This window comes from Erinaceus europaeus, chromosome 16 (genome assembly GCF_950295315.1).
Source record: "Erinaceus europaeus chromosome 16, mEriEur2.1, whole genome shotgun sequence".
NCBI lineage: Eukaryota > Metazoa > Chordata > Mammalia > Eulipotyphla > Erinaceidae > Erinaceus > Erinaceus europaeus.
The window spans coordinates 21042276-21063726 of NC_080177.1; the positions used below are offsets into that span (position 1 = coordinate 21042276).

At 51.9% G+C, this 21451-nt stretch overlaps 1 protein-coding gene across 11 annotated transcripts in view; it reads left to right on the top strand.

Annotated features, from left to right (window-relative positions):
* The window catches only part of TMEM266 (transmembrane protein 266), a 151986-nt gene extending 131100 nt beyond the window's left edge, over window positions 1–20886 (top strand). For all 11 annotated transcript variants that reach the window (XM_060174690.1, XM_060174697.1, XM_060174693.1 and 8 more), the window contains 3 exons: window positions 5066–5255; window positions 12710–12772; window positions 19630–20886. In XM_060174690.1, the coding sequence (XP_060030673.1) occupies window positions 5066–5255; window positions 12710–12772; window positions 19630–20213 (837 nt within the window). In that variant the 3' untranslated portion in view covers window positions 20214–20886. The remainder of the gene's footprint in view (window positions 1–5065; window positions 5256–12709; window positions 12773–19629) is intronic.
* Window positions 20887–21451: the final 565 nt, after the last annotated feature.

Genomic DNA, 21451 nt, shown 5'->3' on the forward strand with positions numbered 1-21451 from the left:
CCTTCCAGACCAGGCCACATGCTGACACTTTCAGGCTGCCTCATGCTGGGGTTCACTGCCTCTGCTCCAGTCTTCAGTTACTCACTCTGATCCTCTCGGGGCCGGGTGGCTGCAGTGGCCTCCCAGCTGCTGTCCCCTCTCCACCGTGGTCATCCCTGATCCATCCACTCTCCAGCCAGGGTACCTCTTAAAAAGCCCATCGGAATCACTGTATTCCCGCCCCACTTCCGCACTACCTTGGTCTCTGTGGCTTCTCGAATATCTTTCTAAAAGGCCATGAGCTTGAAGCCAGGGCTGCACGACTCTGCCAGGTGTGACCCCCCCAGCTACCTACCCCCCCCCCCCGTCCCACCCTACCTGCCACAGGTACAAGTCTTTTCCTGCCACGTGCCACCCAGAGCTGGCTCTGGGGGCTCTCAGGGGAGACTTGTCCCCCATGTGCAGCAGATAGCCCAAAATCATCTCCATGCCGGGAGGAGTATTTCATTCCAGAACCCATGAAGGAATTATAACAGGGTCTTAGAGTGCTTTCCCTGGCTTCCTAGGGAGCGGTGCATGATGGGAGACCTCCCACACACTTGGGGCTCATAGTTCTAATCTACAGCTTGTCTCTGTGTCCGTGCTTTTGTGCACAGGTGGGCTTGGGGCTGGGCACATCCTGGCCTCTGGCTGTCTGGCCTGGATTCCGGGGGGATATCATGGGCAGTGGTGTATCAGCTACAAGTCATCAATAATGCATCTGCTCCAAGTGGCCTGGGAGGCCATTAGCTGGGCCCTGATGAGCAGCCTTGGAGAAAGTGGGCTGGAAGTGCCCATGGGAGCTCAGAGCAGCCTGGGCAGGAGGGGCTTCCGGGCCCAGCAGAGCTCAGGGGATTACCTCACAGGCCCTCCTGACCTCTGAGATCTTGTTGCCAGAGGGATGGTTCAAACCATTTTCCCCTGCAGAAGGCCCTGTTTGAGTCCTGAGTTACTACAATCCAGTGTCTGAGCCTACTCTGAGGTCCATCAGACCTCAGCAAGTGACCAGGGTGGGTGTGAGGAGGGTGAGTGTGTGAGGAGGGTGAGTGTGAGAAGGTGAGTGTGTGAGCAAGGTGAATGTCTGAGAAGGGTAAGTGTGTGAAGAGGGTGTGTGAGGGTGAGTGTGAGGAAGGTGAGTGAGAAGGGTAAGTGTGTGAGAAGGGTGAGTGTATGAGTAGGGTAAGTGTGAGAAAGGTGAGTGTGAGGAGAGTGAGTGTGTGAGGAGGGTGGTGTGTGATGGTGAGTGTGAACAGGGTGAGTGTGTGAGGAGGGTGTGTGAGGAGGGTGAGGGGGTAAGGAGGTGAGTGTGTGAGGAGGGTGAGGAGAGTGAGTATGTGAAGAAGGTGAGTGTGTGAGGAGGGTGAGTGTGTGAGGAGGGTGAGTGTGAGGAGGGTGGTGTGTGAGGAGGGTGAGTGTGTGGAGGGTGAGTGTGTGAGGAGGGTGTGTGTGGAGGGTGTGTGTTGAGGGTGAGTGTATGAGGAGGGTGAGTGTGTGGAGGGTGAGTGTATGAGGAGGGTGAGTGTGTGAGGAGGGTGAGTGTGTGAGGAGGGTGAGTGTGTGAGGAGGGTGAGTGTGTGTGGAGGGTGAGTGTGTGTGGCGGGTGAGTGTGTGTGGAGGGTAAGTGTGTGAGGAGGGTGAGTGTGTGAGGAGGGTGAGTGTGTGAGGAGGGTGAGTATGTGAGGAAGCTCAGTGTGTGAGGAGGGTGAGTGTGTGAGGAGGGTGAGTGTGTGAGGAGGGTGAGTATGTGAGGAAGCTGAGTGTGTGAGGAGGGTGAGTGTGTGAGGAGGGTGAGTGTGTGAGAAGGGTAAGTGTGTGAGGAGGGTGAGTGTGTGAGGAGGGTGAGTGTGTGAGGAGGGTGAGTGTGTGAGGAGGGTGAGTGTGTGAGAAGGGTAAGTGTGTGAGGAGGGTGAGTGTGTGAGGAGGGTGAGTGTGTGAGGAGGGTGAGTATGTGAGGAAGCTCAGTGTGTGAGGAGGGTGAGTGTGTGAGGAGGGTATGTGAGGAAGCTGAGTGTGTGAGGAGGGTGAGTGTGTGAGGAGGGTGAGTGTGGGGGGGTTGAGTCTGTGAGGGGGGTGAGTGAGAGCAAGGTGAGTGTGTGATCAAGTTTGAGGCTCAGCATCAGGACTCAGTCTGTCTCAGTTTTGTACCAAGGTTATACATGAGGGTTTCATTCAGAGAGTTAGGGCTCAGTTTGAAGCCAAAGTCTTGAGCAAAGCTGATTAGTTTCACTTGCCTGTTCCTTCACCGGTATTTGCTGAGTGGCACTGACAGGTCCTCTACTCTCGGGGAGACTCCACTCTGCTGGGGTGAGACATGGCAGAGGTGCCAGAACAGGCACAGGCTCGTGAAGCCTGCTGTGCACACGCCTCTCCAGTTCTGCGTGGTATCATGCTGGCGACTTGCATCTGGCCACAAAGCTTACCTCTGGGATGCAGAGAGTAGAAGTCAGAACTTCTTAAATTGGAGGTTGTTGCCAGCATGTGGTACAGAGAGCCATGGAATGATGTGTTTATCTGCAATCCTTCCCTGACCTCCATCAAAATGATAGTCAAGCAAAAGTCACAGACATAGGAATTCAGAAACTCACTTTACTACCCATCCATCAGGACAAAGAAGATAGAGACTTCAGTGAATTTAGACAAATGGGGAGAAGGTGAGGAAATGGTGACTGATGGAGTAGGGTGGAGAATTCCTAGCTATGGTGCCCAAAGAGATGGGAGCTAGACGGACTGAAGGGTTTGGGAAGAAGGCACTGAGGTGTGAAGCTGATCGAGGGGTTGGTGGGCTGGCTGATAAGTCTGCATGACCTGCCTAGCAGACCATACCCCTGCCCTGCTCACTGCACAGAGAAAGCTCAGCAGGAGGCTGAAGAAGTCTCTGGAAAACTGATCCCAGAGATGTAATCTGTGGGGGCCTGGGTAGTGGCACACCTGGCTAAGCATATATATCACCATCCACAAAGACTGGGGTTTGAGCCCCTACTCCCCACCTGCAGGGAGTACATACTCTCCACAAGCAGTAAAGCAGGTCTTTCTCTCCCTCTATATCTTCTCACCCCTCTGAATTTCTCTGTACTGTCAAGTAAAAATTTTTTAAAAAGCAAGCAAGCAAGAAAGAAAGGTAAAAATGGTCACTGGAAACAGTGGATTCGCTGTGCAGGCACTGAGCCCCAGTGACAACCCTGGTGGAAAAAAAAAAGTCATCTGTGAACACTGGCCCTATGAAGGAGTTTCTTTGGACGCTTTTAATGCTCCATTGACCAATCTTTCTAGTTGTGTATGTTTCACCTGCATCAGAAAGAAAAACATTGTGGGACCAGGCAGTGGCAAACTCAGCTGAGTGCATACTACAGTTGAAAGGACTCAGTTCAAGCCCCTGGTCCCCACGTGCAGAGGGGAGGTTTCACAAGCAGCGAAATAGTGCTGCAGTTGTTTCTCTCCCCCTCTGTCTCCCCTCCCCTCGCAGTTACTCCCTGTCTCTATCTTAAAGGAATAACAATATAAAAAATTTAAAAAACAAAAGAAGAAAAAAACCCATATCCAGATAAGTAAGCACACACCTCAGAGTGTGTGATGCAGAGTTCAGACAAGCTGATGTGACAGAGTGCCTGGGGAAGTGGTCAGAGATGCCCCCTGGGAGGGGCTGGTCACATGATCTGGGCTAGAGGCACAGCTGAGGAGGTGACCCTGACATCCTGAGGGACTCATGCATTTCAAGAAACAGGAGAAGTCTTGTCTGGGGAGGTAGAAGGACAGAGGGGAGCTGCAGTGGGCCAGGTGGCAAGGCTGGGGTGGGCCTTCTTTGTAAATCAGTGGTGACAAGCCTAGGTTTTCTCCCCACTGAGGTTGGGGAGGGGGCGGGGGGCATGATTCACACCCTATGTGAGAGCAGGCAGTGGCATGGCTGGAAGCAGGCTGGTGAAGCTGCACCTGACCAGGTGCAGACGGATGGTGGAGGGAGAGGCAGCAATGATGGAAGGGAGGTGGTTCCATCTGGGCTCCCGTCGAGGAGATGAGGACACTCAGCGTAGATCTGGATGAACAATGGAGAGGCTTGTTTTGAGCAGCTAGACACCTAGCCCCTTGGTGTTGTCCAGCGGAGATAGGAATCCCAGGTTCCAGGGAGAGGATGGGGCTGGAGATCAGGCACGGTTAGAAAGTAGGTAGCCTCTTAGGTAGGGAGCAGAGGCCCAGCATCTCCCTAGTGCCCCCCCCCCCCCCCAATCAGCTTCAGGCCTTTTGGAGGAATCAGAAGGGTGTGTGGGAGCCCTGCAATGTGTACTTTGAACACTAGATGGCGGTGCAGGCTCTCCTTCCCCTAGTCCCAGCCGCCCGGTGTGGACTGACCTTTGCCAGGAAATCCCAGAGCCATCCCAGTTAACATACCCAAAATGCACCTAGAAATCTTACTAAGAAGCACCCCACCCCCATAAACCAGAATCAAAGTGTTTTCAGCTTTTACAAAGTGGCCCATGGCCACTAAACCACACGACGACGAGGACAGGGTGCAGACCACCCCACTCTGAGGACAGACATCCCATCAGAATAGAAAGAAAGTGTGTGTTTCCTGGAGACAAAAGGCCCAGGTGCTGCCTGGGTGGACTCTGAGACCGGCCACACTGTGCCACAGTGTCCTTAGTCTTCCTTGGTCATGGCAACAAGACATCGGAATAAGGCTGGTCCTGTCACTTGGGTGGCACATCTGGAAGTGTCTTTAGAACCAGATTCAGACCCAGGCAGCTGGACTCCTAAACCAGCGCTCTCTGCACTGTGTTGTCCCCACAGTGGGGCCTGGTAAGGTGTCAGAGACGGGTCACAGGAACACACTCATAACTAGAAAAAAGCACCTCGGAAGGCAGAGGTTCTGGGGATCAGTGTGTGTTGATGGGGGGGTCTGCAGGGAGTACCCATTCAGCCATGGCATATGCAGCCCCTTGCACCCCAAGCTCCCCCACTCCAGGAATCCTACCCCTGACAACCGTCCCCTGAAACCCCTCCCAACCCTGTTCCCGCTCTCTCACCCCCACCTCCTGTGGCTCTTCTCTTCCAGTTCGAGATCCGGCAGCTGCGGGCACACCTGGCGCAGCAGGACCTGGACCTGGCGGCAGAGCGGGAAGCGGCGCTGCAAGCCCCGCACGTGCTCAGCCAGCCCTGCAGCCTCTACAAGGTGGTGGAGGCCGGCGCCTGGGCGGAGGAGGCTGTTGCGGAGAGCTTGGTGGAGGAGCTGCGCCCTTCGCCAGGTGAACTCTGCCTCACCCAGGGCTCTGCATTGGACTACACCCAGCCCCCCTACCCCCCTGCAGTCCGGAGTTTAAGGGTGAACCTACATACAATCCCCTACCCCCCACCCTCACCCCCTGAAGCCCTGGAGAGAGGGTCTGCCCAAGCTGCCTCGACCCGACCTGGTATTGAGCGCAGGGGGACTGGCACCTGCCTCCTGCCTGTGGGTCACACAGGCATTGCATGCGTCATGCCTCTTAGGGTGACCCAGGGCTCTGACCCGGGTCCTTGTGCTCAGCAAAATGTGCACTCTACCGGGTGAGTTATCCCTATCCCCATGCCATCTCATCTTATGAGCAGAAGGAGACCTAGGAAAATCATCCACAGGGGCAGCCCTGGTAAATGGCAGAGCTGGACTGCAAGCACCAGGCCTAGGACTCTCCTGCTGAGCTGCCTGGCCCACCCACTTCCAGATAATGGGGTTGGTGGAAGGAGAACCTAAGCCTTGGAGATGGTAGCAAATGGACGGGCTACTGGAGATGGGGAAGGGCCTGTAGCCTGGGCAGGGCACTAACAAGAAGGGACTCCGGTGCAGAGCCAGATCCTGACCTTGTCCCCCACTGCATGACCTCCTGCAGTGGAAATAATGCTGAGTCTTCCTCCTCACTGGTAGTAAATCCATCTAGGGTTATGGGGTGGCCTTCAGAACTGCAGGGAGGCCCTGCTGGGGGGCCCATGAGGTGAAGACGCCCTCACCTGGTGGACCTGGCCTTTGCAGGGCTGGGGGAGGCTGCACTTCCCTGGGTTCAGGCCAGGCATCAGCCTTTGTGCAGGGGTTGCCAGGAGGGACTTCTGAGCCCAGACCTTCAATTGATGCCCAAATCTCATCTGTGCCCCTGCCCGGAGTCCTTTGCTGATCTTCCTCCAAGGAATAGGGCTCTATGCTGAGAAAGACCATCCCCTGCTTTCAAATAGACAGGAGACAGCTCTTCCTCAGGCTGAGCTGCCCCTCGCCTGCTCCCTCCCCGCCCCCCACTGTAGTTGTTCTCATGCTCAGGTCAGGCCTGCTCCCGACCCAGATGAGCCTCCCTTTAGAGATGGGACTCAGAGCATTTTCTTCTCTGGTATCTGTACTCTCAAAGCAAGTGGTCAGGGGACAAGTTCTTCATATTCTTTTTTATTTTCCCTTGATGTTACAATTAGTTCGTTTGTTTTTAACCGGGACCCTTGCGCTTTGTACTATGTGTGCTTAGCCCCCTCTCTTTCAGTTTCTCACTCACCCTTTTATCAAAAAAGAAATAAGTGGGGAGGGAGAGAGAGAGAGAGAGAAAGAGAGAGAGAAATGACCATCTGTAGTGGAGGAGTTGTGTAAGCCTCAGGGATAACCCTGGTGGATACACACACACACACACACACACACACACACACACTTGTGAAAGGGAGAATGCAAGAGAGAGTTCAGAGCATCACTCTGAAATATGCAATGCTGGGGTTCAAATTTAGGACCTCATATCCATAATTGCTCTACTGCTGTGTTACTCTCCAGGCCACCTGCCTGCATTCCCTGGCTTGTGGGAGCATCGCCCTGATCCTACCTGCACTTTCACATATGTTCTACCCAACCTTGGGTCTGTATCCAGATTCTGCTTCTCTTTTCTTTCCTTCCCCCCCCTCTATTTCTTTATTAGTTAGGACAGAGAAATTGAGCGAGGAGAGGGAGAGAGAGAGAGAGGGAGAGAGAGAGAGGGAGTATAGACACTTGAAGACCTACTTCACTGCTCATGAAGTGGACCCCTGCATGTGGGGAGTGGGAGCTTGAACCTGGGTCCTTGTACTTGGTGAGCTTAACTGGGTGCACCACCGCCCGGCCTCTATCTACACCCTCCTTCTCATAAGGCCCCTGTTCATGTTGGCTTGAGACCCCACCCTGTTCCAGTGTGACTTCATCTTCCCTGATTATGTCAGTAACAACCTTATTTCCAAAGGTGACATTCTGAGGGCCTTGGGACCTTGTTCCTGGATGCTTCCCCACCTCATCTCCTTCCTGCTCCATCTTCAATCTCACTTGGAATAAGCCAGCTTTGGTTCTGTGAGGTCTCTCTGCCCCTTAGTCATTTTTTTTTTTTATTTTATTGCCACCAGGGTAGTTGCTGGGGATTGGAGCCTGCATGTCAAATCCACTGTTCCTAGCAGCTGGCCCTTCCTTCCTTCTTCCTTCCTTCTTCCCTCTTTTCTCCCTTCTTTGCTTTCCTCTTCTTCTTCCTCCTCCTCCTTCTCATTAAAGACAGAGAGAAATTGAAAGAGTGGGGTAGATAGAGGGGGAGAGAAAAAGAGACTCCTGCAGGTGTCATCTGCACACTGAGTCAAGAGCTTGACGGAGAATCTGCAAACACACCAAGTCTCTGAAACAATCCCATGTTGCAGGAGGCCCATGCAGGGGGCTGGAGATAGGCATTGGGAGAGCTCACGATTCATCAGGCACCATGACCTGGGTTCAAGCCAAAATGGGGACACTGTGCAAAGGGGGAGTTTTAGAAGCAGAGGAGTGATGCTATGGTGTCCCTCCTCTCTCCTTCCCTCCCTCCTTCTCTCTCCCTGCCTCTGTCTCTTACCTTCTGTCTGGAAAAACAAAATTCTCTGCTGGAAGCTGTGGAATTGCACAAAGTCTGAGTGAAGCAAAAAGAGAGACAGTGAGAGCAAGAGAGGAGAGAGAGAGATAGAGAGAGAGAGAGAGAGAGAAGTGCTTGCTGTGCAGCCTCCCCATCCTGTTCCCCCTTTGCCCCCCAGTCCCCATGCCAGGCATCCAGTAGGACGGAGCAGAGGGAGGTGGACCCAGAAGGGACAGATCTTTGGCAGCCCTGCAGCCCCCTCCTCACCACTCTGAGTGACTGTGTGTCACCACCACTTGGGGTGATATGGGGTCTGTGCTACCTATCCTGGGAACTTGGGGGACAGGGGCTTCTGAACAGGGCACTCAGACCCTCATAGAGAAGCCACCACATGGAGGGTAAGGCAGTGGCACAGTGGGTTAAGCGCACATAGTATGAAGCACAAAGACCCACACAAAGATCCAGGTTCGAGCCTCTGGCTCCCCACCTGCAGGGGAGTCACTTCACAGGCGGTGAAGCAGGTCTGCAGGTATTTTTCTCTCCCTCTCTGCCTTCCCGTCCTCTCTCCATTTCTCTCTGTCCTATCCAACAATGACAACAATAACAACAATAGTAACTACAACAATAAAACAAGGGCAACAAAAGGGAATAAATAAATATTTTAAATAATGGCCACAGGAGCAGTGGATTCGTAGTGCAGGCACCGAGCCCCAGTGATAACCCCGGAGGCAAAGAGAGACAGAGAGAGAACCACATGGCACATGCCTATCCTGGCAACCCTGTACCCCTTTTCCTGCTCACCTAGCCCTGGGCCTCCCAGCTCTCTGGCCTGCACCCCCTCTGTCTCTGTGGTCACTTCCACACAGGGCACCCTTGTAAGCATCTTCTCAGTCAAGCCTGGAGCTGTGAGTTGCAAACCCAGGCAGGCCTGAGCATGAGGCAGGATACACAGCTCACTGTGGGCCCTGGGCCTCCTCCCCCTAACTCCCCGGCTGATCTCTCTTAGACCCTGGGCTGCCTCATGCAGGAAGGGCTTTATTTTCACGACACTGGAAACTGTAGCTAGACCAGCCTGGTTCTCAGGCCACACAGAGACAGGGCAGTGTGTGATGTGGAGGATGATGGCCAGGCCAGTGCAGTACTGGGGACACAGATGCCTTCACAGCAGCTTAGGGTGTGTGCCCAGGAGGGCGGGGGTGTCAGCTCCAAAGGTTCCAGGGAGCGGCCTGCAGCCTCCGCAGCTGCCAGTGGTCACAGCCCAGCGACTGCCGCCCGGCTTGTGTTTAGACTCGCCCCTGCACAAATCATTTTTAAAACCTGGGCTACCGAGTCTCAGGCTCCGGGGCTGCCGAGCTCACACAGTGCCCCTGTGCGGTCGTTAAGACTTCCCTCCCAAATTTATTAGTCCTGAAGCTGGCCCATAACTCATGAATCACAGCCCCCAGTGGGAGCACCTCGGCCCTCATCGTATATCACGGTAAATCCCTTGTCCTGCCTCCACCCCACCGTGGGGGGCCCTGGGTGGCACCCCAAGGGCAGCAGGCCATTGAGTCCTCTCTGCCATGCAGAATGGGCACCTGTGTTCATCTGGGGAGGAGAGGCCTGTGACCCCGGACTTCCAGCATGCATCCCCAGCAGGGGGGACCTGGGAGCCCGAGGTGTGGGACCTGCAAGGGCCTTATACAAAATAGCAAGGGCTGGAGGTCAGGCGGTAGCGCAGCAGGTTAAGCACACGTGGCGCAAAGTGCAAGGACCGGCATAAGGATCCCAGTTTGAGCCCCCGGATCCCCACATGCAGGGGAGTCTCTTCACAGACGGTGAAGCAGGTCTGCAGGTGTCTTTCTTTCTCTCCCCATCTCTGTCTTCCACTCCTCTCTCCATTTTTCTCTGTCCTATCCAACAACGAATGACATCATCAACAACAATAATAACCACAGGGCTACAACAAGGGCAACAATAGGAGTAAAAAAAGTGGCCTCCAGGAGCAGTGAATTCATGGTGCAGGCACTGAGCCCCAGAAATAACCCTGGAGACAAGAAAAAAAATAGCAAGGGCTAGTGAGTGGTGCTGAGGAGATGACATGACGCTGAGGCCAGACTCTGCTCTCCCTCCACCCTGAGCACACTACCTCTTCCTCCTGCTCTGGGGGCAGCGAGCAGGTCGGGGCCTCATGTCTGGTTCAGGGTTCTGCTGTCGTGCTCTGAACATTTTCCATGCTTTCAGAACTGGGGACTCACACATTAGATGGTCATCCCACCTCAAGGCCTGGGTTTTCCAGAAGCAGAACTGCTCTGAGGAGGAGCAGGTGTCCCATCCTCTTGAACCCTGGCTCACAGAAAGTGTTCAGTTGAGCATCAGGGTCCTCACTTTCCCTGGGGCAGCCATCACGGGCCCAAGACCTGGCTGACTCAGCACCCTTTCTCCCACCTCTGCTGGGCTCCACCCACAGGGCAAACCCTATGTCATGAGCTTTGCCAGCATAGCACTTGACAGGCTTAAGGGGGATTAGTCAGGCTGGGTTTGTGGGGTGCTCACACCCCAGGAAGAAAGGCACCGGGCAGCCAAGGCAGCAGCAGCCCCCAGGCTAGACTTGGCATCTGTGATCTCAGTGAGTCTGACAGCACACGAAGCAGACAACTGCCTCTAGTGCCTGTTTCATGAGTGAGGAAGTGGGGGGGGGAGGCTCAGAACATATAAGGCCACACAATGAGTGTCCACACAACTGGGCCCCAACCTGGGCTGTTGTGCCTTATGTCAGCATGGTACCTGCCCTCCGTTCAGCCCTGGCAAGGCCCACCAGCTCAGCCCTACCTGGATGCATCCTGCATAGGGCCCCAGGGTCTCTTGGTGCCTGTCAAATCCTAGGTGGGAGGTGGGCAGCCCAGTGCCAACACTGATGTTCACTGTTCCTTGCCCTGAGGCCCTGTGTCCACCTCACCCCAGTTCTCCTCAAGTTTTCAGACACCCCACAGGCACGAGTCTCTGGGCGGGAAGTACTAGCAAGGTGTGGCAAGTAGTCCTGGGAGGTCCCAGGCTCTGACACAGCCTAAGCTCTCTGTGCTCCAAACCCTCGTCAGTGAGTGCCAGTTTCAGAGGCTTGGGGCAGCTGTGTGTGCAGGGAGAGACTGCAGCCCAGTGGCTGGCTCTGGAGAAGTGGTGTGTATGTCTGCCAAAGACAGCAGTCGGGACTGAAGTTGCTTTGCTGAAGAGAGCTGGGCAGGCCTTGCTTCAGCCTATGTTTTCTTATAGTGAGGGACTTTCTTGTGGAGTCAAAGCTTCAAGCATGTCTGATTTCACTGGACCACTTTTTTTTTTCTTTGCCTCCAGGGTTATTGCTGGGGCTCAGTGCCTGCACTACAAATCCACTGCTCCTGGAGGCTATTTTTTCTCTTTTGTTGCCCTTGTTGTTTATCTTTGTCATTATTATTGTTGTCATTGCTGTTATTAGATAGGACAGAGAAATTGAGAGGGGAAGGGAAGACAGGGAGAGAAAGATAGACACCTGCAGACCTGCTTCACCGCCCATGAAGCAACCCCCCTGCAGGTGGGGAGCCGGGGGCTTGAACTGGGATCCTTAGGCCGGTCCATGTGCTTTGTGCCATGTGCGCTTAACCCACTGTGCTACCACCCGGGCCCCCCCCCCCCCCCGACTACTTTGTTTAATTCAGAAAGAGAGACATCACATCAGCTGAGCCTTCCTAAATGCTGTATGTAGCACTTCCCTTGTGGTACTGGGGTTGGAACCTGGCTGCACACATGGCAAAGCATGTGCCCTACCCAGTGAACTCTCTCTCTGGCCCCCAGCCTGTATCTTAGAGCACGGTGACCAGAGCTCTGCCTAGTCCACACCTTCCACGTCTGTCTCCCCTGGCTGCCTGCAGGGCTAGACATCACTCAGGGCATAAACCAGGAGGGGCCACAGAGAAGCATGCTGGTCTCTGCTTCTGACCCCAGAGTGGGGCCTGAAGCCAGCCAGTGGGGACTGGCCCCTCCCTCACTCAGGCATTACAGCAAAACACACCTCTGACCGCAAGGCATTTCAAGATCAAAAGAGGCCAGAAAAGCTCTTAAGAGCCAAATCTATGCTTCACCACACACCCCAGCATCAGGGCGGGTTGACCTCTGTAACCACCTCAGGTGCACCCTAGAAGGTGACCTCAGAAAGCTGGAGCCACTCGCCTGCAGGCCTCCCCCCCCCCCATGAAGCTACTCCACACCTCTCATCTAAGAGACAGGGAAACTGAGGACAGAGACGGGAGGGGGCCTTTCCCAAATCACACATCAAGCTTCACTAGAACCTGAGTCCATGGTACCCACTCCAGGCCAGCTCAAGGGACACCTGTTCCCCTTGGTGTGTTAGAATAAGGTATAGAGGAGGGCAGGTGGTAGCGCAGGTTAGGCGCATGTGGCACAAAGCGCAAGGACCAGCGTAAGGATCCCAGTTTGAGCCCACGGCTCCCCACCTGCAGGGGGGTCGCCTTACAAGTGGTGAAGCAGGTCTGCAGGTGTCTATCTTTCTATCTTATCCCCTCTCTGTCTTCTCCTCCTCTCTTCATTTCTCTCTGTCTTATCCAGCAACAATGATAAGAACAATAATGATAAACAACAAGGGGAACAAAAGGAAAAAAGTAGCCTCCAGGAGCAGTGGATTCAGTGGATTCATAGGGTACTGAGCCTCAGCAATAACCCTGGAGACAAAAAAAAAAAAAATGAATAAGGTATATAATTTCTGGGAGTTGAGCGTCCCCTACTGGTGGTGGTGGGGCAGGGACTGGCATCTAGAGAGCACAGCATGGCCACTGTCCTTGCCTTTTGGACTTTGTGGCAAGCTGTCACACTCACCCTTTCTGTCTCCCTCTCCACAGACACTACGGCGAAGGACGACATGAACAGCTACATCAGTCAGTACTACAATGGGCCCAGCAGTGGTAAGTGAAGTGGAAGTGGGGAGGGTCACTAGTCTACATGGATCAGAACGTCTGTGCGGTCCAGATGTGATAGTGGCACTTCCTGACATTGAGAGTAGGGGCAGCCCCTCCTGCGTGCCCATTTCCTGTGCCTGTGAATTGTGGCTACACACAGAGGACTAGGTTCCAATACCTGCCGCTTTCGCTGCCAGCAAACCCTGGTGCTGATGCTTGAGGGTGACAGGTGGGGTGCTCTGTCTCAGTGGTGGGGGACACCTGTGGTGCCCTGGCATAGAAAGGTGGACTGGGACTTAGAAGTGGAACTATCCTCAATGCCTCACACCTGAGGACCTTGCAGCTACGAGTGTGTGTGTGTGTGTGTGCGTGTGTGTGTGTGTGTGTGTGTGTGTGTGTGTGTGTGTGTGTGTGTGTAAAAGAGACCATGGCACCAAAGCTTCTTTCAATACAGTGGAGGCCAGGCTCCAACCTGGGTCATGCACATAGCAAAGCAACTCACTATTATCCAAGGGAGCTATTTCACCAGCCCTGAGTGCCTTTCAGAAAGAACATGGCAGGGAGTGAGAAAAGAGAGAACAGGATATTAGATTTAAGTAGCAACAGACATTTGGATATATCTTTGCTTAATTTCTGTTTCCTTCTTGAACTTGAAAAATACCTCAGGGGACCTAGTGGATTTCACTTGTGGAGAACATTGAATTTTTAAAATAACACCCAGAGTCTTGTGTCTCCTTGGTGTGAGTCTTTGTAGCTGTATGTATTAGTCCTTCCTCTTATCCCCATGATCACTTTCTGCCATGTCAGTGACCCCTGGTGAATCTTGGTTTGAAAAGATTACACAGATGAAAAAGTTGGCGAGACCACATTCACTTCTCTTCATTTAGGGTATAGCGTTACAACTGTTTTATTTTATTTTATTTTATTTTTAGTCACTGTTGTTAATCTTTTACCATGTTTAATTTGTAAAGCAGCACTTGTGTATAGATGGAAAAAGCTTATATAGGGTATGGTACTGTTTGTAGTTTCCAGAATCCACTGGAGACCTTGAACTGTGTATCCCCAAAGATAAGAGGAGACAATTCATTTTTTATTCTTTCTTTATTGGGGTTTACAGTCAACAGTAAGATACAATAGTTTGTGTATGTGTAACATTTCTCAGTTTTCCATGTAACAATTCAACCACCACTAGGTTCTCCTCAGCCATCATGTTCCAGCCCCTGAACCCTCACCCCCAGCCCAGAGTTTTTTTACTTTGGTGCAACACACCAACTCCAGTCCAAGTTCTGCTTTGTGTTTCCCTTCTGTTCTTGTTTTTCAGCTTCTGCCTATGAGTGGGATCATCCCATATTCATCCTTCTCTTTCTGACTTATCTCACTTAACGTGAGTCCTACAAGCTCCATCCAAGATGGGGTAAAGAAGGTGAATTCACCACTTTTTAATTTAATTAATTTATTTACTCCCTTTTGTTGCCCTTGTTTTATTGTTGTAGTTATTATTGATGTCATTGTTGGATAGGACAGAGAGAAATGGAGAGAGGTGGGGAGGACGGAGAGGGGAGAGAAAGATAGACACCTGCAGACCTGCTTCACCGCCTGTGATGCGATTCCCCTGCAGGTGGGGAGCCAGGGGCTCGAACCGGGATCCTTATGCCCTGGTCCTTGTGCTGTGTGCCACCTGTGCTTAACCTGCTGCGCTACAGCCTCTCAGAATAAACCATTTTTAAAAAAAATATTTATTTATTTATTCCCTTTTGTTGCTCTTTTTATTGTTATGGTAATTGTTAATGTCGTCATTGTTGGATAGGACAGAGAGAAATGGAGACAAGAGGGGAAGACAAAGAAGGGGAGAGAAAGATAGACACCTGCAGATAGATAGATTGCCTGTGAAGTGACTCCTGTAGGTGGGGAGCCAGGGGGCTCGAACAGGGATCCTTACGCCTGTCCTTGCGCTTTGTGCTATGAAAATGGTGAAGTCACTATTTTCAATAGCTGAGTAGTATTCCATTGTGTATATATACCACAACTTACTTAGCCACTCATCTGTTGTTGGACACCTGGATTTCTTCCAGGTTTTGGCTATTATAAATTGTGCTGCTATGAACATAGGTGTACACAGATCTTTTTGGATGGAAGTGTTGAGTTCCTTAGAATATATCCCCAGGAGAGGAGCTGCAGGGTCATAGGGTAGGTTCACTTCTAGCCTTCTGAGAGTTCTCCAGACTGCTCTCCACAGGGGTTGGACTAATTTACATTCCCACCAGCAGTGCAGGAGGGTTCCTTTGGGGACGATTCTTTATTGAAAAAACAAAACAGGCACTACAATAAGTCTTGTTAGCATCAATTTTCATAGATAGTTAATTTTTTTTATTTTTATGGCTTTTTTTTTGCCTCTAGGGTTATTGCTGGGTCTCGGTGCCTGCACTAGGAATCCACTGCTCCTGGAGCCATTTTTCCCTTTATTATTTTTTTTGCCTTCATTGTTATTGTTGTTATTGCCATTGTTGTTGTTGGTTAGGACAAAGAGAAATTCAGAGAGATGGGGAAGCAAAGAGGAGAGAAAGATAGACACCTGCAGACCTGCTTCCCTGCTTGTGAGGCGACCTCCCCACAGGGGAGCCAGGGGTTGGACCGGGATCCCTACACTCGTCCCTGCACTTTGCGCCATGTGCACTTAACGTGGTGCATCACCTCAATTTTTTTTCTTTTGATGAAAATTTTTAAGGCCTTTTCTCTTAGCGACTGTCAACTAGGCAGGAATATTTTTGACTGCAGTCACTATGCTAGGTATAACATTTCCATGACTTACTCTATATTAGATGTTTGTATCTTTTGAACTCTTCAAGAACCATTTTGCTCACACCAGCCCTATCTCAGGCAACTATCTACCTGTTCTCTCTATCTGTGAGCGTGGCTGGTTTGTTTTTATGAGACCACATATAAGTGGATCACATGGCACTGGTCTTTTTCTGACTTCTTTCACTTAGCATAATACCCTCAAGTACATTGTTGCAAATGGTGTGTGCATGGCACCAGGTGCGCTTAACCTGCTGCACTACCACCCGACTCCCTGGTATTTCCTTTTTAATTTTCTGTCAGGATGCTTTCTCCATTGATGTAAGCTGAGTATTAAAATCCCCTGCAATTACTTGTATTTAACATCATGTTCTCTGCTTCTACCGAGGTCTACTAATACTTGCTTTATGTATCTAGTTGTCGCTGAACAGATATGCATAAATATTCACAGATTTTTTTATCCTTGAGCATGCACGCTCCCCACTCTACCAACTGAGATATTCCTCCAATGTCAGCCATTATTATTATTTTTTTCAAATAAGCTTTCTGTCCCTTTTTTCTCTTCTTCTCCTGGGGCTCCTATAATACAGAGAGGGTCATCAACTTGATGTTGTTCCACAAAACCCTTAAAGTACCTCTACTTTTTCTTTTCATTCGTTTTTCTTCTTGCTGCTCAGATGGGTGACTTCCCCTGCTCTGCCTCTGTGTCTAATATATCTTCTACTTCATCTGCTCTGCTGTTGAAACTCTATTTTTCAGTTTGGTTATAATATACTTCAGCTCTGCTTTGCATACTACTTAGGTTTTCTTTCTCTTGAATGTCTCACTGTGTTCATTCTTCTCCTGTTTCTGGTGAGCATCTTCGTGACCATTATTTTGAACTCTTGATCAGGCAAATTTGATGAATTGTTTCAGGGTTGTTTTTTTTTTTCACAAGGTTTTGTTTTGTCCTTTTTTTTTTTTTTAAAGAACTTATCCCTCCTGAGTTTTACATTTTTATTCTCTATTTTGGTTTTTATCCATTTGATGAAATAGTCACCTCTTCCTGTTTTGCTGGAGTGGTCATTTGTAGGAGACAAGGCTCATCATCAATGCTAACCTAGCCTTTGGTCTTCTCTCAGACCTGTGTATCTCTCCAAGAAGACCATTTTATTTGTTGCCGGGAGCTCAGGGTGTGCTGTCTGTCCAAATACCTGTCTGTCCCAAAAGAGGATCTCAGTCATCACTTAGGTTCAGACTGGCTGGAAGCCAGACCCTCAGGCTGCTTCTAGAGAGCCCTGTGGAGCAGACTGAACCCCTTGTCCTTCACTGATAGGCAGTGAGGAAGTGGCCCCTCAAGATGTGCCAGGACTGCGTCCTGATCCCTGGCCAAAGGTCCTAGATAAGCAAATAGGCATCGTTTTTGGAAAGACTGAGCTGTGTGTTTTAGTTGGCTGTCTGCACAGTGCCCTGGGGCCACTTATCTGCCAAGAACATAGGGCCTAGGAATGTAAGGCCCCTGGCTTCTGAGTCAGATGGTCAGAGGGTACCACTGGGCAGCAGATATAAGACCAGGGCATCAGAGCCCAAGTAAAAGCTCCCTCCTGGGAGATACAGGTGCTCTGGAGCACAACAGAGAGCAAGTGCAAAGCTAGTGCCCACCAGGGAGTGCTGTACCAAGGGAGCACAGGTGTGTAGGCAGCACCTGCCAGTGGGAAGTGGAGGAAGCCCCACCGTTTAACAAAACGAGATCCAGACAGTACATGAAGATGGCATCCAGCAGCTTCTGTCCTTGGAGACTATCTTAGCAGGCTCCCTTGCTCCTCGGGCCTGTGCTTTAAGCCCGTATTTCAGCTTCTTTTCTGTAACATCTGAACACTTTTTTTAAAAAAAATATTTATTTATTCCCTTTTGTTGCCCTTGTTTTATTGTTGTACTTATTACTGTTATCATTGTAGTTGGATAGGACAGAGAAAAATGGAGAGAAGAGGGGAAGACAGAGAGGGGGAGAGAAAGATAGACACCTGCAGACATGTTTCACCACCTGTGAAGCGACTCCCCTGCAGGTGGGGAGCCGGGATCTTGATCCAGGATCTTTAAGTCCTTGCGCTTTGCACCACCTGCACTTAACCTGCTGCGCTACGCCCAACTCCCACATCTGGACACTTTCCAACTGACTTGTGTACTGCCCCATCTGTGCTTATGAGCCTTCTAAGACATGTTCACTAGCTTTACAGGTCTGTGGATGAGGCCTCACTGGTTTCAAAGCTACATGTTTTGGGGGCTAGTCCCTCAGGGGCAGATCTTAAATTTGGGTGTGCCTGACAGGGGGGATCTTGCCCTTTACTGATTTTCTAGTTGTGAATCTCCTCCTGGTGGTAGGTGGACAAACTGGCACAGGACTGTGTCCCAGACTCTTCCACCCACCTTGATAAGTTTTTCTTCTCATTTGCTTGGCGTGTTTAGAAGTACTCAGACAGATTTAAAATGTATTTCAGGGTGAGATCTGACTGGGCTAGTGGCTCTTTCTGTGGACTAGGAGACAGAGAGACAGACAGAGTTTTCAGGTTCAAAACCTGTACTTCCCAGAAGATGGTCATTCACAACGGTTTAAAAAAAAAAAAGTATTTCAGAGGAAACTATTCCACAAACAGCTGGAGAGTCAGTGTGTCTGTGGGAGGAAGTGAGTTCAAGACCATCAACATCTAGAACTGGAATACAGTTAAGTTTGGGTTTTGTTTGTTTTGTTTTGTTTTGTTTTTAGATAAAGACAGAGAGTCGGGGGAGTCGGGTGGTAGCGCGGCGGGTTAAGCACACGTGGTGCAAAGCGCAAGGACCAGTGGAAGGATATGGGTTTGAGCCCCCAGCTCCCCACCTGCAGGGGGGTTGCTTCACAAGCGATGAAGCAGGTCTGTAGGTATCTTTCTCTCCCCCTCTGTCTTCCCCTCCTCTCTCCATTTCTCTCTGTCCTATCCAACAATAACAACAACAATAATAACTACAACAATAAAAAACAACAAGGGCAACAAAAGGGAATAAATAAATATTTTTTAAAAAGACAGAGAGTGGGGAGTGGGGGAGAGATGCACAGCATAGAACCAAAGCTCCCTTCAATGTAATGGGGCCGGGCTTAAACCTGGGTTGAGCACCTGGCAAAACAGTGCACAGTCCAAGTGAGCTTATTTGTTGGCCCATCTAGCCAAGTCTTAACTGCTTTTAGATCCTCCTGTACTCTGTCATCTAAGGCTAGAGTGTTTTGTGGTGCAAAACTATTTTTGTGGTGCGATGCATTTGACAGTTTTCTTTTCTGCAAGTTATGCCCCTCGCTGTCCTCTCTCCAAACCTCGTCTAATTTGCTGATTACAAAGACTTGGACCCTCTCCCAACCCACTCTCCCCACAGCTCTGGAGAGAAAGCTTGCCTTCACTAACCCCACTGTAGCTTGGCCCCTTGATACTTCTCTCCACCTACTACCACACACCCTACAGAGTACTCACTGCAGAAGGCCTGGCTCTGACCACACAGGCTCCACACCCCCCAGGCCCCACTGGAAACAGAACCATGCTGCCTTCTGACTATAAAGTCACCCCGTTGCCTGGAACACCGTATTTTCCTAGTCTGGTGTGGGATGGGGACTGGGCTGCATCACAGTGACAAGTGACACCACACCTCAGTGGCTTGAGCAAATCTGCAAAATGACTGCCAGCTCTGCTCTGGGGTTGTCACCTTTGTCCTGGCACCCAGTGGGCCCAGTCAGGACTATCTGCTAGTGCCAGGACAAGCTGAACCAGCTTCTGCCCCAAGTGCTACAGGTCCACTGTCACTATGACTGGCCAAAGCATGCCATGAGATCACACGAGTCCGACAGTATAGGGTACAGCAGTCTCCCTCTGGGGGTGCTGAATATAGGAGAACTGGCATCTGAACCAGTGTCTACTAAGCCCCCCCCCACACACACACACATCAAGGCACCCCTCCTACTGCCTGTCCACACTCATGCCCACTTCCCAGCTCAGCTCAGACCCACCCTGCTTGCCAGGGGCCTCCATCATGGCAGAGTGTGACTGGCATTCCCTCCTTCCTTGCAGACAGCGGAGTCCCTGAGCCAGCCCCGTGCATGGTCACCACGGCTGCCATCGACATCCACCAACCCAACATCGCCTCTGACCTCTTCTCGGTGGATGTGCCCCTGAAGCTCAGCAGCAATGGCAGCTGTGCCAGTGCCACCTCGGAGAGCGCCTCCCGCTGTGCGCACAGCTCGGCCACCCAGGCTCAGAGTGGCAGCAGCCAGACGCTGGGCTCCTCCACGGACTGCAGCATTGCCCCCCGTGAGGAGCTGTCCTTGGAGCCCAGCCCCTCGCCCCTGCCCCCCCTGCAGCCTGTGGAGGTCCAGGTCCAGGACCTGCTGTCCTCCCTGTCGGAGGACCCCTGTCCATCCAGGAGGGCCTTGGACCCAAGCCCCCTGGTCCGACTTAGCCCCGCGGGCTCACCCCAGACCAGCCCTGAGCTGAAGCAGCAAGTGGGTGTCTTCAACCAGAAGAACCAGGAGGGCTTCACTGTATTCCAGATCAAGCCCGTCATCCACTTCCAGCCCCCTGTGCCCGTGCTGGAGGAGAAGCTGAGGTCTCTGGAATCCACAGAACAGCAGCTGCACAGGGTCCCCAAAGCTTAGTGCTGCCAGCAGGCCAGGCGAGGGAAAGAAAGGGGAGACAGCCATCCCGCAGCTCGCCGGGGCCCGGGCCGCAAGGGCCACGCACATGGGCTCCAGGGGCCTGCCAGGCCTCCCTCAGGGTGCTGCCCACCTCTAGGGAGGGGACACCAGGCCAGGAGGCCAGCACCTCAGACCTCAGAGCCCGAGCTGGTGCCCCCTTTCACCCTGCTCTCGAGGGGGGCTGGTTTTCTTTTATACCTTTTATTCCTTTCTTTTTCTTTCTTTCTTCCTCTTTCTCTCTCTCCCTTTTTTCTTCTCCCTCTCTTTCTTCCTTTCTTTCCATCACTTTAATAATACTATCATTATTTTATAAAAAACAAACAAACAAACAAAAAAACCAGCCCACGGGCAGAGCAGAGCACAGGGGCCAGTTTCGCCTCTCCTGTTGCCTTCGTTCCTGCCGCCCCCTCCAGGGGAGCCCCGGGAGCAGCACTGTGAGCAGGGGCGGCCCAGCCCCACCATAAGCCCCAGGAACCCCAGGAACCCTGGCAGCGGAGTCCACACCATCTCACAGCCACCATCATCTGAGCCGACTCCATTTGTCCTCATTCTCTCATTTCCGCATGAGCGTATCTGAGTCTTTGTGAAAAGAGACTCGGTTTCCACCATCACAGGACACAGAGGGGTGGGTCAGGAGGTGGGTGGGAGGGTCACGGGGTGGGGAGACAGCCATTTTCCAATCTCGGCTTTAATAATAAAAACCAGCTGCACTGACACAGTTGGTGTTTTCCTTTGGTTGCAAGCCCAGGAGGAGACTCCAGAGGGCATGGTGGTGGGCTTTGGGTGGGCTTGGTGAGAGTTCCCCCATCCAGGCCACACCCGAAGGCCTTTACTGAATGGAAGGAGCCCGAGACGTCTCCCCACTACCACCCTACACTTGGCCTTATGACTTTGGGGTCAGGACTTCCCCTCTTTCTTCTCTCTATGGGTTGGAGCTCAGAATTCCACCTTCTGACTGAAAATGGTGTGGCTGGGTCCGCTCTTCCCCCACCGGGACCCCCCCCCCCAGCTATGAACTTATGAACTCGTGTGGCACCTCGGGTCCTCCACACTCCCCACAGGCAGTCACAGGCCCTGCCCACTTGGCCTGCCTGATACCCTATGGCAGCCTTGCTAAGGCCTGGCCTCCCAGACTGTGTACCTTGCAAAGCCTCCGTGGGACTTGGCATTTATACCCACAAGTTCTTTAAAAGAAAGAA